This window comes from Aedes albopictus, chromosome 2, assembly GCF_035046485.1.
Source record: "Aedes albopictus strain Foshan chromosome 2, AalbF5, whole genome shotgun sequence".
Lineage (NCBI taxonomy): Eukaryota > Metazoa > Arthropoda > Insecta > Diptera > Culicidae > Aedes > Aedes albopictus.
Window position 1 is genome coordinate 214,505,149 of NC_085137.1, and position 20,797 is coordinate 214,525,945.

At 40.9% G+C, this 20,797-nt stretch overlaps 1 protein-coding gene across 2 annotated transcripts; it reads left to right on the plus strand.

The window, feature by feature from the left end:
- The first annotated feature begins 1,266 nt into the window (after nt 1–1,266).
- LOC115255388 (uncharacterized) lies at nt 1,267–3,096 on the plus strand. Of its 2 annotated transcripts, none has more exons than XM_062848726.1 (5): nt 1,267–1,399; nt 1,448–1,724; nt 1,987–2,270; nt 2,451–2,569; nt 2,654–3,096. In XM_062848726.1, exons 2-5 carry the CDS (start codon nt 1,641–1,643, stop codon nt 3,061–3,063), a joined length of 897 nt encoding a protein of 298 aa, XP_062704710.1. In that variant the 5' UTR covers nt 1,267–1,399; nt 1,448–1,640; the 3' UTR covers nt 3,064–3,096. The 2 variants fall into 2 exon arrangements, with proteins under 2 accessions (XP_062704710.1, XP_029709308.1); XM_029853448.2 differs by having other exon boundaries at nt 1,464–1,724.
- Nucleotides 3,097–20,797: the final 17,701 nt, after the last annotated feature.

Here is a 20,797-nt window from a genome sequence, read left to right on the forward strand (position 1 = left end):
TACATAAATTCCTCCATGGATTGCTCCGGAAATTCTTCCAGAGATTGCTCCATGGATTTGTGAAGTGATTTCTTAAGGAATTCCTCTCAGTTTCTCTTTAAAATTTCATTCAGAAGTTCCTTTATAAATTTCAGAAATCCTTCAATCAGCTTTTCCAGGGATGTACTCAAGAATTTCTCCAGGATTACCTGATGTTTTTTTTTTCAAGAATTTCTGGAGGAATTCCTCAAGTGAATAGTATTGGAAAATAATTTAAAAAAGATGCATACATGAACCAGGAAATTATCCAGGGATTCTTTCAGGAATCTCTCCAGAAGTTTCTTCAGAAAGTTTACTTAGGGATTCCATTAAGAATTCTAACAATATGCTAGACCAGAGAAGTCCTACAGGGATTCTTCCAAGCAACACACATACCACAAAAGAGTCATGACAGCGCAGGTTTCGGTTGCGTAGAAGTCACTGTGACTTACTTTAGCATATAAGCACTCATATGCTAAGAATGCTCTCAGAAATTTTTCAAGGGATCCTTTAGGAATTCGCCCAGGGAAGGCTCTTTCGGAATTCTCCCAGGGATTCCTCCCAGAATTTCTCTAGGACGTGTACCAAGAATTCTTCTTGGAACTACTTCTCAAATATCACCAGACATTTTTTTTTTTTGAAAAAACATCCAGGATTAAAAAAAAAATCCGTTATTTGAGAATTCTCCGGAAATTCTTCAAGAATTTCTCCAGGCATTCCCTTCAGGAATTCTTACAGGAATAACTCGAAGCTTTCCTGCAGTGATAGTTTCAAGGCTTTTACGAAAATACCTTCGAAAATTCTTCCTAGGATCCTTCCCGGAATACGATATTTCGTCTTTTCTCCGGAATACAGTGAATACATTTTCAATGCTTCAGTTTGATATTAAAGCGGCAAAACCATAGACTCACTAGGGTCTTGTACCACTTGGGCAGGCGTACCTATTTTGGGCACTTGCCTCGATAACTGAGTCAGTTTCATACTAATAAATTTCATTTTTTGTATATGGTTAGATACTGTGCGTATCTCATTGTGTGCCAAAAATTAAGTTATTAGGTATAAAATTGACTTAGTTACATTGGCAAGTGCCCAAAATAGGTACACCTGCCACAATGGTACAAGACCCTATATACCTATGTTGACAAAACTGCCTTGGAATTGCTCTTGATGATGATGGTTTAAGTGATGATTCGTTGATCAAGTTTACTAATAGTTTACTCGAGTTGAGAAGTTTTCTATTTCCAAATATCAAAGTATGTCAGTATCGAACGTCAGTACAGACAAATTTATCCCAGACTTTGAAGTTTTATTTTTCTAGTATTTCATTTTGGGTTTAACTTTTTCGAGTTTACGTCAAATTCTTCAAAATTGTTGATTGATGGTGAGTTTCTTGATTAAATTTAGTTCAAATTATTCCATGTTATCAAAGTTTTGCAAATCGCCAGGATCAAATTAGTCTGACGGATTTGAGGCGCCAGTTTTTTGGACCAACGCTGGATGAAAGTGTTCTTTATGGAGTCGACTGTTTGAGGGACTTATTCTGCGGTAATCAAGATAACGTTCCACGATCCAGTTCTAGTAGGGAACGTCGGAATTCGAGCCGGATAGCTAGTGATTTGCATATGTATCAATCTTGTCGAGACGTTAGTCTTCGAGATTCAGAGAAAGCTTTAGTTCCGAAGAAAGAACACGATCACATGGGAAAAGTGAGTGTTTCATACAAAACATTATTCCTGTTAAATTTAGTAGGTTGAACATTGTTAAAGTTGCTGCATCCTGTTCTTACCTATCTGTCGACAAATGGGCAAGAGCAGGATGTAGCAACTTCAACAATGTTCAACCTACTTCATTGAACAGGACTATTGAAATTGGTTATAAAATGTCGCTGAATCAATAATATCAAGCTTCTCGTTTCTGTTCACTGAGTATTTCACCAAACACTTTCTTGCATTCATAACGCTTTTCCAGGAGCTGATGAACTCGCATGGTCGAAAATCAAAGTCTTCTAGTTTGAGTTCCAAATCATCGAAAAAGAAATCTGTTTCCTCGGAATTAGAAGCTCAGAAGAGAAAATCCTCCAGTGACGAGCATCAGAACAATAAGTTAGCTCTCAATGGAAATTTGAAACAAGAAGTAAAGCGCAGCTCACTTACCAGTAGTGGTAACACAGAAGAATATGTGTCATCTACGTCGACGGAAGAAAAAATCTCAAGAGAATCGTCCAAAGAAGAGAAGACTTCTGAAAAGAAACGGTCAGTTCAAAACTTCACGTGTTTTATATTGATCACTAAAAATTTTTATGCGTTGCAGTTTCTTAAAAGACATCCTTTCTCAACCGTTTTATGATCAAAAAGAATAACGTCCATTTTGCAATTGTAAAAATAGTTAAAACTTATTATAACTAATATAATCTTTGCAAATCTTTCTTTTAGTTCATCAGAATCATCATCGATCACAAAGGAGTTCTCGAAGCCATCTCATCTTGAAAAACTTTCTTCATCATCCGAGCAAAGCCGCAAAACAAAATCCTCTTCAAACGGAAGTAGCAAAAGTATGACCCTTCAACTATCCGCGATACAGATAAGAAATCCTAAAGCACTCTCTTCACCTAAAACTTTCCCTTTCTCCCGTCTAGTTCTCGAGAAGCTGAAGAAAGACCTGGCCAACAGTTTTATATACGAGACGAAAACCAGTCCCCCATCGGCACCGACGACACGTGGACGCCACACCCCCAGAACGGCGCGTCATTCCACCCTGCGGTCCTCGTCCTTGCCGCCACCGAAAGCCCCGGCGAACGGCCGCCGACCCAAGCAGATACGAACCAGATGGGCCTTCGTCAAAGTGAACGAGTTCGATGATGGGGCAAAAACGTACGACGTGCTTCGGACCGACCTGCAAGTGGTGGACGTCGAGCGGCTGAAAGATTCGCTGGGAGGAACAATCGCCGCAGCCGACCTGCCCCCAGAAGCACCCACGGAGATCGTTTTTGTCGCCCTGCCGGATGGCTCCTCACTGTGCTATCGGGGTAAACATATCAAACGATGACTGTAGTCCAATATATACGAGAAGGAACACGGATTCGCGAGGTTTTGTTTTCATATTGCACCGAAATGCAAAAATCAGTATTCCCCCATCATTCACTGCACAATGCGTCATCATCGTCGATCGATTAAATGAACTTTTGTTATGTTTTGACACGTTTGATTTATTGCTTCACCGGTGGGTGATATTTCTTGGCGAAGCGCCGGCAGTGTTGTCTCAATGGAAGGATTAGTTCTCCCAGACGACCGACGATGATTGATCCGATGAGAGGAAGAATACACAAAGACTTGTTTTTTTTTTCTAATGTTCAGCTGCAGCTCGATTTTCATACATTTATGTATTGTGACATTTTATGAAATATTTTCTGCATAAAAACGTTAAATGATTAGCTACACAAAGTTTGTGAAATTCCATTCACGTCGTTGTAATGAAACAAATATTCATTAGAATATGATCATATCATTTCCATCGTATCAGCGTGCTTCTTTTTTTCTCTTCTTCTTCTTCCTCTTGACATAACGTCCCCACTTGGACGCACCTGATTCTCAGATTCCTTGGCCACTTCACTTCTATGCGAACAAATTGCTATATTTCACCGTAGTCAGCCGAATGACTCCACTTAAAATGGCCACAATCCGTATCCAGAAGAACTGGACCAGGATCCGGAAGTGGCCATAGGATCTTCATGAGGTCTCAAATAGTCACCATTCGGGGTAATGGTATTAGGGGAACTGTTATAGGATCGTTAATTTAAGATCATATAACAGTTCCCCGAATAGGGCACTGCACTGTTTTGATTATGCATGGGACTTTGACGTTTCGTGGCCTTGTTGTTTACAAAATTTCTGTAAGAGTGAAAGAGAAGGAGAGATTTTCATGCAGTGCCCTATACCATTATCCCGAATACAGCTTCCCCGAAAACCAATACCCCGAAAGCCATTACCCCGAATAGATGATTTCCCCGAATGACACATTAGCCCGAATTTCATTTCCCTACAAAGAAAACTCTTCCGATGCATAACACTTTTCCCAGAGAATTGGCTTCTTTAGCGGTGTTGAGATAATCACCCTCGTTTTTGTTTACGGACGTATCGACTTTCGAACGTTTTTGGTTCGATCGAATCAGTAGGCCATTTGATTCTGCTGGCGTAAACGGGAATGCGAACGATTTTCGTTCGAAAGTGGATTCGATCGAAAACAAGAATCAGGGTGAATGCCATATCAGAGTTGATGTACACGTGCTGTACCCGGGTAGACGAGAATATCTAAATCATATCTCAAATCGAACACTTTTTGCTGTCATAGCTCGATGTGATTTTGATGAGTTATTCAACAATCTAGTGAATATCTCACAAATAGCTCAAAGTGATATGTTATCAGTTGTTGTTTCTGTCGAAATAGCTGAAAATTTCTACATAAGAACAAGTTTAGCTCTTCTGCACGAAATGGAACACATACACCCATAGAGATGGCTCAATGTTAGTGAAATGCCATGTGCCCCTTTCTGAGCTGTGGATACGAAGAACCGCACGCTCTTATTCCCATGTCATTTACAACAGCGAGCCACAGTTGAGTGGTAAGCATCGCCGCCTGTGAATCTTAAGGTCGTAGGTTCGATGCTGGATGCTGCCATATTTTTATTTTTTTTTCTAGAAAAAAGTGACATATCTTGTGTGCTATTGTTTTGATCTTGTAATATCTTAACGAGCTATTATTGAGTAGTTCACCATATTAGATTTTGCTATTATTTCTGTTCTTTTACCTCTTATATCAATCAAACCAATATCAGTTTTTGCTCTTCAGTAATTCAATCAATCATAGCTGAATATGCTATTTATCAGATTTTTCCACCTACTCGGGTAGTCCCATGTACGAGAGCCACATTGCAAGCAAGCTCCCAGGAGCACAGTACATTTTGAGACCGAAAGTTGTGTGCCTTATTTTTCTCAAGATGTGTCTCATGAGCTTCGTCTCATGTGCTGATTAAATTCGAAAATTTCACGACAAAAACTTCCTAAATGAACGAGAATTGAAACCTTAACCTTTGCATTGAGAGTCGCACCCACCAGATTTTCGTGAGCCTCCTAGCAGCGCAGCACTCTGCGATTTTGAAGAGCTAGGAGACAATTTGGTGGGAGGCTCGCTGTCACATTTATGTACACATGAGCAATCGGAAACTCTGTGCCATAGGGCACTGCATGAAATTATCTCCTTCTCTTTCACTCTTACAGAAATTTTGTAAACAACAAGGCCAAGAAACGTCAAAATCCCATACAAAATCAAAACAGTGCGGTGCTTTATAGGGCAGTGCATGAAAGTATCTCCTTCTCTTTCACTCTTACAGAAATTTTGTAAACAACAAGGCCACGAAACGTCAAAATCCCATACAAAATCAAAACAGTGCAGTGCCCTATATTCGATTGTACGACATTTCCCCGAAAATCAGTTCCCCGAATGAAGTTTCCCCGAAAGTTTATTCCCCGAATGTACCATTTCCCCGAAAAATGTTTCCCCGAATGTACCGTTTCCCCGAAAAGTGTATACCATCTGCCATTTAACCTTCTTTGGGAATAAGCTGAAGCGCACAACGCTGCGTACGCTCAGCATAACCTGTCTGGGTCATCATGAGCCGAATAGGGTTAAATAAACATTAGTTTTCGTTCATAAATTCTTATTATTTTGGATAGAACTTTGGCTTTTGTAATTCTCATTTCGAGGTATGATAATTAAGTGGAGAATGTATCATCTCACCATACATACATTCACCTCAATGACACCATACATACATTCAACGTACAATGTTGTGTACGAAAACTTTAGGGCAATGAGAGAGTCAACTATTTGGATATATGTGCACGGGTGGAACCTAGATGTTGAGGTTTTATGGCAATAATAGCGTCATCCACGGGGTATAAAAGATGAGGAAGGAAATACAGGTATGTTCCGTTTTTGTCACTATCCGTTTTTATCACTATCCGTTTTTATCACTATCCGATTTCGTCAACATTTCATTCCGTTTTTGTCAACACTAAAATTTTTGTCAAATTTGTTCCCTAGAACACTAATTATTTAAAGCTTAACATTAATCTTGAGGCAATGCATGAATGCAATAAATAAATTTGAAACAACTACCAATGATGACATAGAAGACGTATATGCCACAGTAGCTTTCAACACATTTCAAAATCAGCTATAAATAATGTTAATTCATGCTTTCTCTCAAGCATAATTTTACTTCTTATTTGAAAATGAGAAAAATTAAACCAATAGTCCAATACAAAAATTAAACCGAGCCAATTTCATTAATAAAAATCTGACAGGAGGTAGCACGTGAATATCAATACCATCATCTATTTTGTCGCTTTGTAAAATGGTTCAATCATTTTACAAGTGTAACAAAAGTTGTTAATTATGATAGATCATCATGATAGATGTGCATATAAAACCATCAAAAGATGGATTTGATTATCCGGCAATAGTAACAAAATCACCATAGATAATCGAACATTTTTTTTTATTTCATTAGCCTTTTGTGTTAGGGCACAATTGATGTCCCTTCCAGGGATTGATTCAGGATGTCCATCTGAGTATTCCTCCAAGAACTTCCTTCTGAAGATCCTTCTTCTCCTTTCTTCTTCTTATTATTATTATTCTTCTTTGCAGCGCTATGTACCAACTGGTACTTGGCCTGCCACTTCAAGTGTTTTTCGAGAAATAAATTTCACATGATTTTGTACACGTTTTCTTGAAATTATGCTGAATTCTTCTCTACTGGTCGCTATTTCTTCCCGACGGGGCTCAAACTTCTAAAAAGATCTCTCTTGTCATCCTCGATACCCTGTCCGAATTTTCCAGATCGAAACAGCAATATTTGCTAGCCTAGCAGGAGATTACTATAGAATTTTATCCGAGATTTCATCTTTCGTTTGCTCCAAAAATGCAAATTTGGTTTTCTTCAGTAATTTCTGCTAGCGATTCTTGTATTCCTCCAGATTCCTTAATGGATTTCTTCTTGAAAATCGTCAGGAAATAATTCAGAAGCTCCTTTAGGTGGATTAGCAGTTAAGTTAGAAGTTAAATCTTTCAGAAATAAGTTTCTCAAAGAAGGATCTTGGAAAACGATCTGAGGATTTCTCCAGCAACTCCTGAAGGATTCCAAGAAGAAACAAAAGATTCCCAAAAAATCCTACAGAAATCCCATGAATTCTGAAAGTATCCCTCGAGGAAAAATTGGATGATTTCTTGAAAGAATTTATACAGGATTCCTAGAAGGAATTTCTCAAGGAACTTCTGGAGGATCTTCAGGAATAACTCCCCGGAGATTTCTATACAGAACATCATTCCTGAAGAAACTTCTGGGGGATTTTAGGTAAGAATTCCTGGGAGATTACTAGACTAAACTTGTGGGAGAGTTCCAGGAAACGTAGTAAGAAATCGGGGATAATTATTATTGCATTATTAACGAGATTTTCAGCTCAAGGCTGGTTTATCTAGTAATCATAAGGAAATAACAAAGATGAAAGATGGAATCGTATTGGAAAATCTGTGAATGTTCCAGTAGGTGTAGATGTTTCTACTGCGCATTAATACCAAAACAAAGTCAAAAAATATCATAAGAAAATCTTAAAAGAATCCAAGATAGAACTCCTGATGAAATTCTAGAAAAAACTGTTGAAGGAATCTCAAAAAGAACCCCTGGAGAAATATCAGAAAAAAAAACCATGGAGGGATTTCAGCAAGCAGTCTTGGAAGAGTTCCCGTAGGATATTTTGAAGAAACGAAGAAACTCCAATCTTTCAAAAGTAAAATCTTGGTGAATCTCCAAAGCAACTCTTGGATGCATTGATGAATTAGGACCTAGGTTAAATCTCTGAATGATTTTTTAGCCCACCTTGTGCATTAGGGCCATTCCAGATCCAAACCGTGCACAACGTCAGCGAGCTGTTCCCAACATAATGCATAAGTATGGTTAATAAATTCCAATTCCTGGTGCAATATTTGAAGGGATCACCAAAGAAACTCCAGCAGACATTTAAAAAGAGACATCTAGGTTGATCCGAGAGAAACTTCTGAAGAAATCATAAGGGGCAGAGCCTCTTTCCTCTACAAATTCTTAGGGGCCGTCCATAAATGACGTAGCATTTTAGGAGAGAGGGAGGAGCCGCTGATTATGCTACGAGCCATATTTTAGGTATGGGAAAATAGGCTACGAGGGGGGAGGGGGTGTTAAAAATCGTTTAAAAATGCTATGTAATTTATGGAGGACCCCCTATCGAATTCCAAAAGATAAACAAGCGGCATGGTACAAGGTAACCTACAAGAATTCTGGAGGAACTTCTTGGAGAATGCAATATTCTGGAGAAAATACAAGTGATTGCTTAGAACATTTCCTGAAGATTTTCTAAAAGTATCCTAGTGAATTCTAAAAGTATCCTATAGTGAAGCGAATAAAACACGGCAGGCTGCGGTGGGCTTGGCACGTAGCTCGTATGCCGAAGGAACGACAAGCTAAAACCATATTCAGCAGAGAACCAGGTAGGGGCCATCGGCTTCGTGGTAGGCCGCGCACACGGTGGCTTTTTGCAGTTGAGGAGGACCTAAGGGCTCTAAACGTTCAGGGTGACTGGAAGCGATTGGCCCAAGGCCGAGACTAGTGGAGACGAATGCTTCATTCGGCGTAGACTCACCGCTACGAGTTGTAGCTCATGAATTATCCAGTAGTATCCTAGTTGAAATTTTCATAGAAATCTGTTAAGATGGTGGCGAAAACATCTTGTTGGCGTCACAGTCAGAAAACTGTTATTTGAACTGTGCAACCAAGATGTGCTAAAAGACATCAAAAACAATTAAATTTCATTTCAAACTGCATATTTTTACTTTTGGAATGTGTTCTACAGGAAATCGTTCAATTTGTATAAAAATGTTGCAAAATATTTTGTCAAAGAAAATTATTCCGTTTTTATCACTATTCCGTTTTTGTCAACTGAAAATCGCGGACCGTGTTGATAAAAACGGAACATACCTGTATTGTTAAATGTCCATAGGTCTATTAGCTGTCTAGCGTAACATCTTAGGAGGGTTAAGCTGAATGGTGATCAGTAGACCGAATGGGCCTTGACCTATTTTCTTCACCTGATTGATAACCTTTTCATAATAAATTTCCCTTCTTTCAATCATAGGCTGTTCTTTCAAGTTGACCTGTAAAATTTGTTATTAACAGTACCAGTCAAATTAGCTGGTATATTTAATATTGATGTTTTGCTCTTTGGTGTCAAACTGTTCTAGTGTCTATGGACGTTATAGTATGAATCTCCATCAGAGATTCTCCCTTCTTTCAACATAACCGATTCCAAATTTTATATCAGTAAAGTTTTGCTATGATCCATCCATTAACAAAAAATACATATACAAATTAAGCTGTGACTTTCTGTGAAAGCAGTCATACCTTACATTTGCGAATGTGTTACAGCTACATCTTTTATGCTGATAATGATCCTTTACAGATTACCTCAACCTCGATAACTCATTTCAAAGGTATTATATGTTTTAAGGGTGTTTTCAGCGATTGAATATTCAACAACACTCGAAAGAACAATCTATGAATCGAAGAAGGGATAATCTCAGATGAGCGTGTTTTGAGTAGAAAGCCCTATCATTTTCTATCAGAACAAATAAAAAAAAAGATTTTTGTTTAGAAGAAGAGCAAACGTCATTCAAACATCCGTATTATTATTTTGTCTTGAAAAATTACTCAAGGGAAAACGTAGGGTGCTCATAATACCAAAAGCACAGACAAACAGACGTAACACTTCGAACATTTTTGGATTCAAATCATAGTCACAAAAACGTATTCGCCCAATGCTAGGAGAACAGGCAACCATCAACTAGGTGGCGGTAGTGGGCAAACGGTCAAACTCGAAAAAAATAGATACGAGCGCCACGGATGGTCAGTTGGCCGACCATCGAGTTTTTTAGTAGACCGTTAAATCGGTGTACGATGGAAAATATCAGAGTGTTAGGTCTGTTTTACAATTTTTGCCAGATGTGTCTCATGCAAGCTAAGGCGCTGTCCATAAACTATGTAGACTCACTTTTGAGCATCTCAGACCCCACCCCTCTCCCACCGGCCACATTGGCCCAGCCTACCTTTCCGTTCCAATGACTGATTCGGCCAGATCGTTTTCATCAGGAAAATTATCAGAAAACAGTTTTGAAAAAAGTTTAATACATATTTCGGGAAAATGGTCTATTCGGGGAAACGGTTCATTCGGGGAATCGTTTTTCGGGGAATCGTTTTTCGGGGAAAAATCTTTCGGGGAAACTTCATTCGGGGAACTGGTTTTCGGAGACATGTCGTACAATCGCCATATTAACTGTCGGATGAATTATATTTAATAATAATAATAATAATAATAATTTTTTTTTTTTTTATTCTTTATTAAAGTGATTTTCCTCCGTAGGAGGGTTCATCACTAATAATAATAATAATAATAATAATAATAATAATAATATTCAGAATCTGCATGCAAAACTGAGCCGAAATCCTAATTTTCATGAATTTTGGTGCCCGGGAACCTATATAAAAATCAGTTTGAAGTTTGTATGGGAGCGATTTGTCGAATCACCCCTCGTCGCATTTTGTACTGGACGGAGCTGTCAAACTGTTGGCCAGCTGTCAAAAGGTGATTTCGAAAAATCTCTTCGAAATCGATTTTAGGTGCCAAAATTAATTTCTAAAATCAGAAAAAAATCATGGTGGTTCAAAAAAAGGTGCTCTTTCGTATAAAATCAAAAAATCATTACATTTCTCTTAATTTAAAAATCCAATTTCAGATGCTCAGAAATAGTTTCCACCAAATATTTGCAACTGACACTGCATTGACATTGAATGCAAATAGCATGAAACCAGATAATTTTCCTTATTTTGTTCAAGTGCTATTCTTTCGAACTCAAGAATACTGAGGGTATAAAGCAATAATTCATTTTCAATAAATAGAATAAGCGGTACTGTGTGATAAGTAGGTGACAATTTTATATGATACTGCTACTTTAGTTAACTCAAACTGTTCTTTGTGACAAGGCTTTCGACTTTGTTCCATGGACTGTGTACAACTCGCCAAGTACTCTAGTCACTATAACAATATAAGACGAAAGAACAACCTATGATAAAAGAAGGAATAATTTGTATTACATGTATTTACTCCACATCTTAATCTTATTACTAACGCTCAAGTCTAGAAAGAATAGCCTATGCACAAATGAAGGCAAAATATCTATTGAAAATTTTAAAATATTCAATATTAAAAATTAAAAGTATTTTTCGGGGAAATATTATTTTCGGGGAAATGACATTCGGAGAAATGGGCTATTCGGGGTAATGTTTTTCGGGGTATTGGAATTCGGAGTATTGGACCATTCGGGGTATTGGTTTTCGGGGAGATGGTTTTCGGGGTAATGGAATTCGGGGAAGTGTTATAGGACCACCATTAACATCCTTATATGACTTTAAGTGTAGAATTAGCTATAAGTCAAAATACACATTAATAAAAACAAAAAAAAAATCCTTATATGACACATTCAACTGTGACGTTACAACGTTTTAACGCCTTTTCTGTCAGATTTTCTACTATAACTCATAAATTCGACCGTAAACCCTCAAATACTTTTACATATTCGGATTCCTTGTAAAATTTCCAATAAGTTCAATCTACCTAACCGTTAGTTTTCATTGGAAAAGTATGTTGAAAATGGGAATTTGTAGCGTGACGTTACAACGTTTTAACGTCACGCTTCTTATTCCCATTTTTACACACTTTTTCAGAAAAGGCGTCAAAACGTTGTAACGTCACGGTAGAATGTGTCATATACATATGGAATGATAAATATGTCTCATTTTATATGTATTAAGTTGGCTTGACTGAAAATAGCGTGGTACGGAACTCGGAGCAGGTTTGGTACCGTAAACTGGGGTGTAGTTGATCAGTGGGGTGAACCTGATCACTCAATTACCCACGGATATCGACTGCAAAACGGTGAGTCGATAAGGAGAGCGTCCAACATAGCTCTGGTCCTCACAAGTTCCTACCTCATGCTTCCACGGGTCAAACGATGACAAAGACCGCCAGCTAAGAGTTGTGTGCTTAGCTGGTAGTGCAGCCTGGGCACTGTTGTCCTTCTGACTTCAGCTAGATTGAGGAGGTACGTCCCGAGCGTCTGTTCACCAAGGAGGTGCGGCTCAAACAGCGTCTGTTCTGGCATCCAGCGGCTGAGTATGAAATGCTGTATTGCGTCAGCTATACCTAAGAAGGCAGCCCCTTCAACGCAATGTAGGCAGCGCGGCCCCGGTAAGGTAGCCTGCTGAAAACCTTCAAACACCCAGAAAAGCAATAGTAGAGTAAACGGATTGATTCAACGGCAACAGACCCGGCAACGAATAAAGGACAACGATTGGAAAGTCGGATCTTGGAACGTGAGAACTTTGAATGAACCCGCACGTGTTGGGCTCCTGGCTCGTGAACTGCGGAATGTCGGCGTTAATGTGGCCGCTATCCAGGAGATACGCTGGCCCAAAACTGGAGAACGCGAATTCCGAGCGGTGGATCCCATCGCCAACACTTCATTCAAGTACCACATCTACTACAGCGGCGGCGATAAGGCAGAACGCGGAGTTGGCTTTATAGTGATCGGGAAGCAGATAAAGCGAGTTATTCGGTGGAAGCCGATAAGCGACCGAATCTGTGTGTTGAGGATGAAGGGCAAGTTCTTCAACTACAGCCTGATCAGCATCTATGCGCCAACGAACGACAAACCCGATGACATGAAGGATGAGTTCTATGAGAGCCTTGATAAGGCCTACGGAGAGTGCCCAAAACAAGATGTCAAAATAGTCATCGGAGATGCAAATGCGCAGATCGGCAGAGAAAGTTTCTTTCGGCCTGTCATTGGAACGGAAAGCCTTCATTCTGTTACCAACGATAATGGTCTGCGCCTTGTGACATTCGCTGCTGCTAGAGGGATGGCAATCAGCAGTACCTACTTCGCACGTAAGAACATCCGAAAACACACCTGGCGACACCCGAGTGGTGACACTTGCTCCCAGATAGACCACGTGCTGGTCGACGGGCGACATTTCTCGGACGTCATAGATGTGAGGTCCTACAGAGGCCCGAACATCGACTCGGATCATTATCTTGTAGCCGCTAAAATTCGGGCGCGATTATCCAGCGTCACGAGTTCAAGAAACAACAGGACGATGCGTTTCAATATCCAGCGCTTGTCAGCCGAAGGGGTTGCTGCACAGTACCATCAGAAGCTAGACGAGAGGATAGGAGAGACCAACGGATCTGGAGATGTCAACAGCTTATGGGGAAGTATCCACGAAGCAGTGACAACAACAGCGCAAGAGGTGATTGGTACCGCTCAGCGACGCCAACGTAATGGTTGGTTTGACGAGGACTGCCAACGAGCGACGAACGAAAAGAATGCCGCCAGAAGTCGAATGCTAGTGGCCGGTACCCGGCAGAACAGAGAGCGGTACAGGGTTGCAAGAGCAGAAGAGAAACGAATCCACCGCAGAAAAAAACGGCAACACGAAGAGAGTGTTATTGCTGAAGCGCAGGAAAGTATGGACAGGAACGATATGCGGAGATTTTATGCAACTGTCAATGGCGCGCGGCACAAGACTGCGCCAGTGCCCGCCATGTGCAATGACCGAGAAGGAAATTTGCTGACAGACAAAACAATGGTGGCAGCCAGGTGGAAGGAGCACTTCGAAGATTTGTTGAATGGTAGCAGCGAAGGAGCACCCAGGAACAGGATTAACATAATGGATGACAGTCAAGAAGTGGAACCACCAACACTGGATGAGGTTAAAAAGGCCCTTAAGGAGCTGAAAAACAACAAGGCTGCTGGGAAGGACGAGATCCCGGTCGAACTTCTTAAGCACGGAAGCGAGCAGCTACATCAATCAATCCATCAGATTATTATAAAGATTTGGGAGGATGAAGAATTGCCCACCAGTTGGTTGGATGGCCTCATATGCCCAATCTACAAGAAAGGGCACAGACTGGAGTGTGCCAATTACAGAGGGATTACCCTTTTAAATTCGGCGTATAAGATACCGTCGCGTGTCCTGTTCAACAGACTGCGACCTCTTGAGGAGTCCTTCGTCGGCGAATACCAGGCTGGTTTTCGTGAGGGCCGATCAACGACGGATCAAATGTTTACCCTGCGGACGATCCTAGATAAATTTCGGGAATATAACTTGCAGACTCACCATCTGTTCATTGATTTTAAAGCAGCGTACGATTCAGTGAAAAGAAATGAGCTTTGGCAGATAATGTCAGAACATGGTTTTCCGGCGAAACTAATTAGGCTGATACGCGCAACGCTGGATGGATCAAAATCAAGTATTCGGATCGCGGACGAAGTGTCTACGTCGTTTGTGACCTTGGATGGATTGAAGCAGGGGGATGCTCTTTCAAATTTATTGTTCAACATTGCACTCGAAGGAGCGATTAGGAGGTCAGGCGTGCAAAGGAATGGCTCTATCATCACACGGTCGCACATGCTCCTCGGTTTTGCGGACGATATTGATCTCATCGGCATCGATCGTAGGGCAGTGGAGGAAGCTTATGCTCCTCTGAAGAGAGAGACAGCGAGGATAGGCTTGACGATTAACTCTACCAAGACGAAGTACATGATAGCGGGTAGAGACAGAAGCAGGCCTAGTGGTGTTAGTGCTGAGGTAGTGATTAATGGGGAAGTGTTTGAAGTTGTTGAAGAATTTGTTTATCTTGGAACACTTGTGACATGTGACAATGACGTTTCCCGTGAAGTGAAAAGGCGTATTGCAGCTGCGAATAGGGCCTTTTACGGATTGCGTAGCCAGCTTAGGTCCCGTAACTTGCAAACGCAAACAAAATTCGCTCTGTATAAGACGCTGATTCTTCCGGTTGCCCTCTACGGTCACGAAGCGTGGACGTTAAAGGAGGTAGACCGAAAAGCTTTTGGAGTTTTTAAGCGCAAAGTGCTGCGGACAATTCTCGGTGGGAAACAAGAAAATGGAGTGTGGCGCAGACGCATGAATCACGAGTTGTACCAAGTGTACGAAGATGCGAATATTGTGAAACGTATAAAATACGGCAGACTTCAGTGGGCTGGACACGTAGTGCGAATGTCGGAAGAAAGAATAGCGAAAACAATATTCAGCAGAGAGCCCGGTAGAGGTAGGCGACTTCGTGGGCGGCCGCGAACTCGCTGGCTGCACGCGGTTGAAGAAGATCTACGATCCCTACACGTTCGGGGAAACTGGAGGAACATCGCCCAAGACCGACGAAGATGGAGCTCTACTATACGCTCGGCATTGGAGTAAAGTTACTTTGTAGCCAACAAGGTAGGTATCGACATTCAAGGAAGTTACCATTCCATTTTATTGTTACGTCATTGGATTGCGAATCGTTGAAATATAATGGTTGCTGTCTTGAAAGTCGATATCCGCAGGTAATTGAGTGATCAAGTTCACCCCACTGATCAACTATACCCCAGTTAACGGTACCTTCACGTGGCCATAGAGGGCACTTCCCATCATCTGTCGGCCACGAGACTATCAACAATTGATTTAGCTTGATTTTTACCTTTGGTAACTAGCGGCAAACATATGTTTGCAAAAAATATCAAAAACGTTCTAAACTTCATTGAACAATCTATAACAAGAATGACAAGGATTTAATTATATTTACAGGAATCCATAGCAGTTGGCGACTTCGTACATGATATCCAACACATTCTCATATTCCATTTCAAGGATCCTCCGTATTGAACACGATACTCTCAGAAACAACCTTCAAACGGCCCAGTAACGCCTCCAGAACCCACTGAAAATCCTTTGAATCTTCCTGAAACGTCTCCGAAACCCCCGTGGATTCCCTGTAACGCACCTGAGACCCTACGAAACCTCCGAAAATGTCCCTGAAACGCCTTCGAACCCCGCTTAAATTGTTGAAGTCACCAAAAACCCCTTGAAATTCTCACGGGTCAGCCTTTCATGATTCAACCATTTGTACGTAACCCGCTTCAACAGTCTACTGAGAATGATCTAATCTAGCATCTTTCTGAACACCCCTGTACTACAAGTTGTCGCACATTAATTTCTAGTTTTTTTCCACGACTTCCCAGTCCTAAAGCACCCTGTTCCCTTGATCAGCCAACTCGTTTCCCTCCCCATCATATTGGGAAAACTACAGGGCCTGTAGCCTCTACAAAAGCTTCTTTAAAGGCCAGGCTTGGAGCTCCGTTCGGACCTGGGGCCTTACCTACGCTAAGGGACTAAGGGACGCAAGTTCCTCATCGATGAACATCCTCTTCATCACCATGCAGATCTAGTCCCCAGCTGTCCTACGAAAGGAGGCCAAGGGCTACAATCATGACGTGAAAAAAGCAAACATCTCTGGAGACTACTCTGTAGGAGCAATCACATCTCTTGCCTTAGCCACCACGATCCTGTAGGCAAAACCCCACGGATTTGCATTGCCACTCTGACAGAGACCGAAAAATCGTCAATTATTGGGGGGGCAAAACCATGCTCGCCCCCCCCTAAGTTGGCGGCTATGCACGGTTGCCATGCTGTGCTGCAACTGCGTTAACTGTTCGCTCGGCCACCGCGGAGGCGCATAACAACTACAGAAGAAGACTTCGTTTACTTTGACGACCACGAAGCTCTCATAGGTAGTAGACATCAACTCCTGGACGGGGTATTTACCCGTCGTCCATACCGCTGCCATTTTCCTGGACCCTTCCGCGACCCAATGGGGCTGGGGCATGTTCGGTGTGATACTAGATTTGTAGTAATGAGCTGAATTTTAATATGGTGAGAAGGTCAATTTTCCGTTTCTGCAAGAAAATGGTCTAAAAAGCGTGGGTAGATTCCTTGCCTAATTTGATGCTGTTTGAGCAAAACTTTGGATAACTAGGGTATCGGGATGCTTCGTTGGCATAGTTCCCTCGTTCGGCCTATCTTAACGTTAACTAAAAACTCAAACAAACATGCCGAACTGGATATTGGAAAAGCTTTGCGCCAAACAACTGTAACATTTCGTTTCAATTTCAGCACTTTGGAGTATTGACATTGTATGAAAATGTCACTTTGTTTAGCTTTTGTAGACGCCATGATTGTTCGGCTTAGTGGGTAGTCTATACACATGATCATAAATGGCATCATTCTGGAATATTTCGAATTGCCTTTTCAATAACTGAACATTTGATGCGACGGTCAAAGATGCTAGTTTGAATTTGTATGTTTGTTTTCAACGAATAATAACTATTTTACAAATTACATGTGGGCCGAATATTGAGGACATTTATTTCACTATGTACCCAAATCTTGGCCCATCAGTAAAGTGACGTCAAAAACACCGATAAAGTCACGCCAACAACATTGCTTGCGTATAAGAACCAGAAAGAACGAACAGAAAAATATATTTTATGTGCGATGACTGTAAAAATATAACACAATAATCGGGATGCATTGTTTTCTTTACTAAAAAAGAAAGAACTTTAGTTTAAGTGATTTATTTATATTTTTTTGAAAATTTTGCTCCGAAAATGTAATTTGAAAGTATGATTGGTGAACAAACAGAGATAATACCTCAGCAGAAACATTGAAAAAATGAGATAATAAGTGGTTCTAGTGCATGGAAAGCAATAGGCCAACGTTGCATCCACTAATAGGCCAATTTTTGTACCATAGACCAACGTTGCATACCATCACATCGAATCTTTTCAACTTAGTTAAGTAAATTCTTGAATATTTACGTTAGTTTACTTCCAATTGGTGAAACATGCATTGCCTAGAGTGCGTAATAGGGTCAAAATATTATTTCTAGTGCTATTAATTCTTGAGTTATGGTCGAAATTGTCAAGGCGGTTTGCAAATTAGGCCAAGGAAGGATCCATATACCCTATGTTGTTTATGTTGCAAGAAATGGAGAAAACAACAACACTGTTGCCTAAAGTTTTGCTCAAACAGCATTAAATTAGGCAAGGAAACATAATACACACGCTTTTTGCGCAATTTTATTGCAGAAACGGAGAATTGACCTTCTCACCATACTAAAATTCAGCTCATTACTACAAATCTAGTACTTCACCGATCTGTCCTATTACCGTCGCCGGCGGGTACTCGGTATGGGTCCGCCATGATGGCGATATCCGTCCGACACTCAGGACTCGCCTGACAAAGCAGTTGCTGAGCCGGGTCACAGTGGTTTAGGTTCAGCTGCGTTACCTGCACTGTGATTTGCACTGTTGGCTGATTGCCGTTTGCGGATTTCCCGGAACAAATAAAACACTTGGGTGTACTCTAGTGTGGGTCATCGGAACCGTTTTCTCAGATCAAAGCTTTTTTGGTTCCGTTTCGAGTCCTGAGTATCTGTGCAAAATTTGAGCACGATCCACGCTATGTCCAAAGGGAAGTATCATGAAAAGTGAATGTACCTCAAAGTTTATTCGCTAGAACCGTATTTTTGGACCTCTAGATTCAGAATATGTGCGATTTAAAATAATCCATCTTGGGTTTTTTTTCCATACATTTTTATATGGGACGAAATTAACCTTACTTTTTTCGCCATTTGTTTGGGAAAATAGGAAAAAATCAAACAAATCGAAAAAAAATCGAAAAACCCAAGATGAAATATTTTAAACCGCACAGATTCTGAAACTAGAGGTCCAAACCTACGATCCTATGGAATAATATTTGAGGTACATTCGATTTTCATAATACTTCCCTTTGGACATAGCGTGCGATCGGTTGGGTCTACACTTTGCGCATTGCAATTGAAATTTGTATAGGATATTGTAAGGGAAAACATACTTTTTTGCATTTTTGTCATAAGTTGAAAAAGTTTGTCTAAAACTTTTTAACCGATACTGTAAAATGATAGCCTAGGATGTTCTGAAAACTTTGTTGAAGACCGCAAAGCGATACGATTCTTGAGAAAATAGTTATAACCAACGAACCTCATGCATGTGTTTATGTATTAACATGTACAGGAGTCAACTCAGGCCGCAGCAGCGGTCCCACTTCTAGCAGCCAATTATTATCGTCAAACAAGCTTTCTTCAACGTTCGTCAATCAACTGGGATGCACGCCTGTAAGTCCTGTGGATTCATCTCAACATCGCAACCTACTCTTCAATCAACTCTCGCCGGGATGCACCTGCGAAAGCCTCATGGAGGACCCTGACCCGCCCGAAACAGTCGCGCCGCCCAACGTTTACTGTGAAACATCTGCCATTCAACACTCTACGAGCTCCAGCCATCAAAGTCATCCCGGCCCTGTTTTCGTGGCAAGGGAAAGGGTCTTCCAAACTCCACACGCAGGCAAGTATCCGATCGATTCGTCCATTCCCCCACCTGAAGCTTGTCCAGTTTTCAGCAATACGCATGCCGAGGCTCTGAATGTTTACGATCCACCCTGTTCTGCTGAGACAGCTTCACCCACGCACAGCAGTTTCCAGATGGAATCTTCCGTACGAAGTGCAGCTGTAGTCGAACGAAATCCCATGTCACCGGACGGTTTTCTTTTGGTATACTACCAAAACGTCAGAGGATTGCGCACCAAAACTACAACGCTTCGCCTGATGCTATCAAGCTGCGACTATGATGTAGTTGTACTAACCGAAACCTGGCTTCAACCAGGCATTGCTGATAGCGAAATTGCATCCGACTATCATATTTTTCGTTGTGATCGGAGTGCGAACACAAGCGAGCTTTCAAGAGGTGGTGGTGTACTTATTGCCGTAAAGTCAATCCATCGCTGCAGTTCAGTTTCAGTGAGTGATTGCGACCACCTCGAACAGGTTGTAGTTCACATTAAACTGGAACGCCGATCACTTTCCATAGTTTCCATTTATCTACGTCTCAACTCTGGCAAAGTATATCGCTCATTCGAACGCCGTTCAAGCTGTGTGTGATACGCTAGCGAACACAGACATCGTTCCCACTCATGGGCTCAATCAAGCGTTTTAACGTTAAGTAGAGCCTCGAACAAAGAAGCGAACCGCACCGGTCGCTGCTAAGTAGGGCTCGAAAGCGAAAAGTTTACGTACGGTTCGTAGCAGGGCTTAGAATATAGAGACACGCAAAGTACGGTCTCTATCCGTAGGCTCGTGCGCTCTCTCGCATTTAGCTCTCTGGGTAGCGTAAAGAGGAGACGAAAGAACATGAGTATGGATTTGTTGCTAGGTATATATTTTCTAGAGAATGATTTTCTTGTTTTGTATAGGTAGGAATTTATTTTAGTTTGCATCAAATATTTAAAATTTTTATTTTTACTTGCTTTGAAATTTTCAACCAAACAATATCATAGATCGTTACACAAATAACACAACAAATTGTCTGACATACAATTGTGATAGAGTGACAATACAAACGCAGAAAAATAATAGGTTTAAATTGACAAGCTTTGCTTAAGTATGTTATGAATAAAGTTTTCTCTTCTTCGCCAATTTTAGGATCATTAATAACGAAAATGTATTGATTTTCTTATGAAAATAGTTACGATTGCTCATAATCACACCTTTAGTTTTCCAAGTAAAGTTTGGTTTCGCACATTTAGAAAAATGTCCAAATAAATAACTCGCGAAGTTCGTTCCGACAAGTTCCAAAACTATCATCATCCGTCGCAGATTCCGGTGAGAAGATGTGCGTATTTTCTAACCCGGAAAGATACCATTTGACG

Excerpts from the sequence above, each read along its gene's own strand:
- LOC115255388 (XM_029853448.2), top strand. Across the intron at positions 2,271-2,450 it reads AAGACTTCTGAAAAGAAACG|TTCATCAGAATCATCATCGA; the intron begins GTCAGTTCAAAA and ends TCTTTCTTTTAG. Across the intron at positions 2,570-2,653 it reads TTCAAACGGAAGTAGCAAAA|TTCTCGAGAAGCTGAAGAAA; the intron begins GTATGACCCTTC and ends TCTCCCGTCTAG.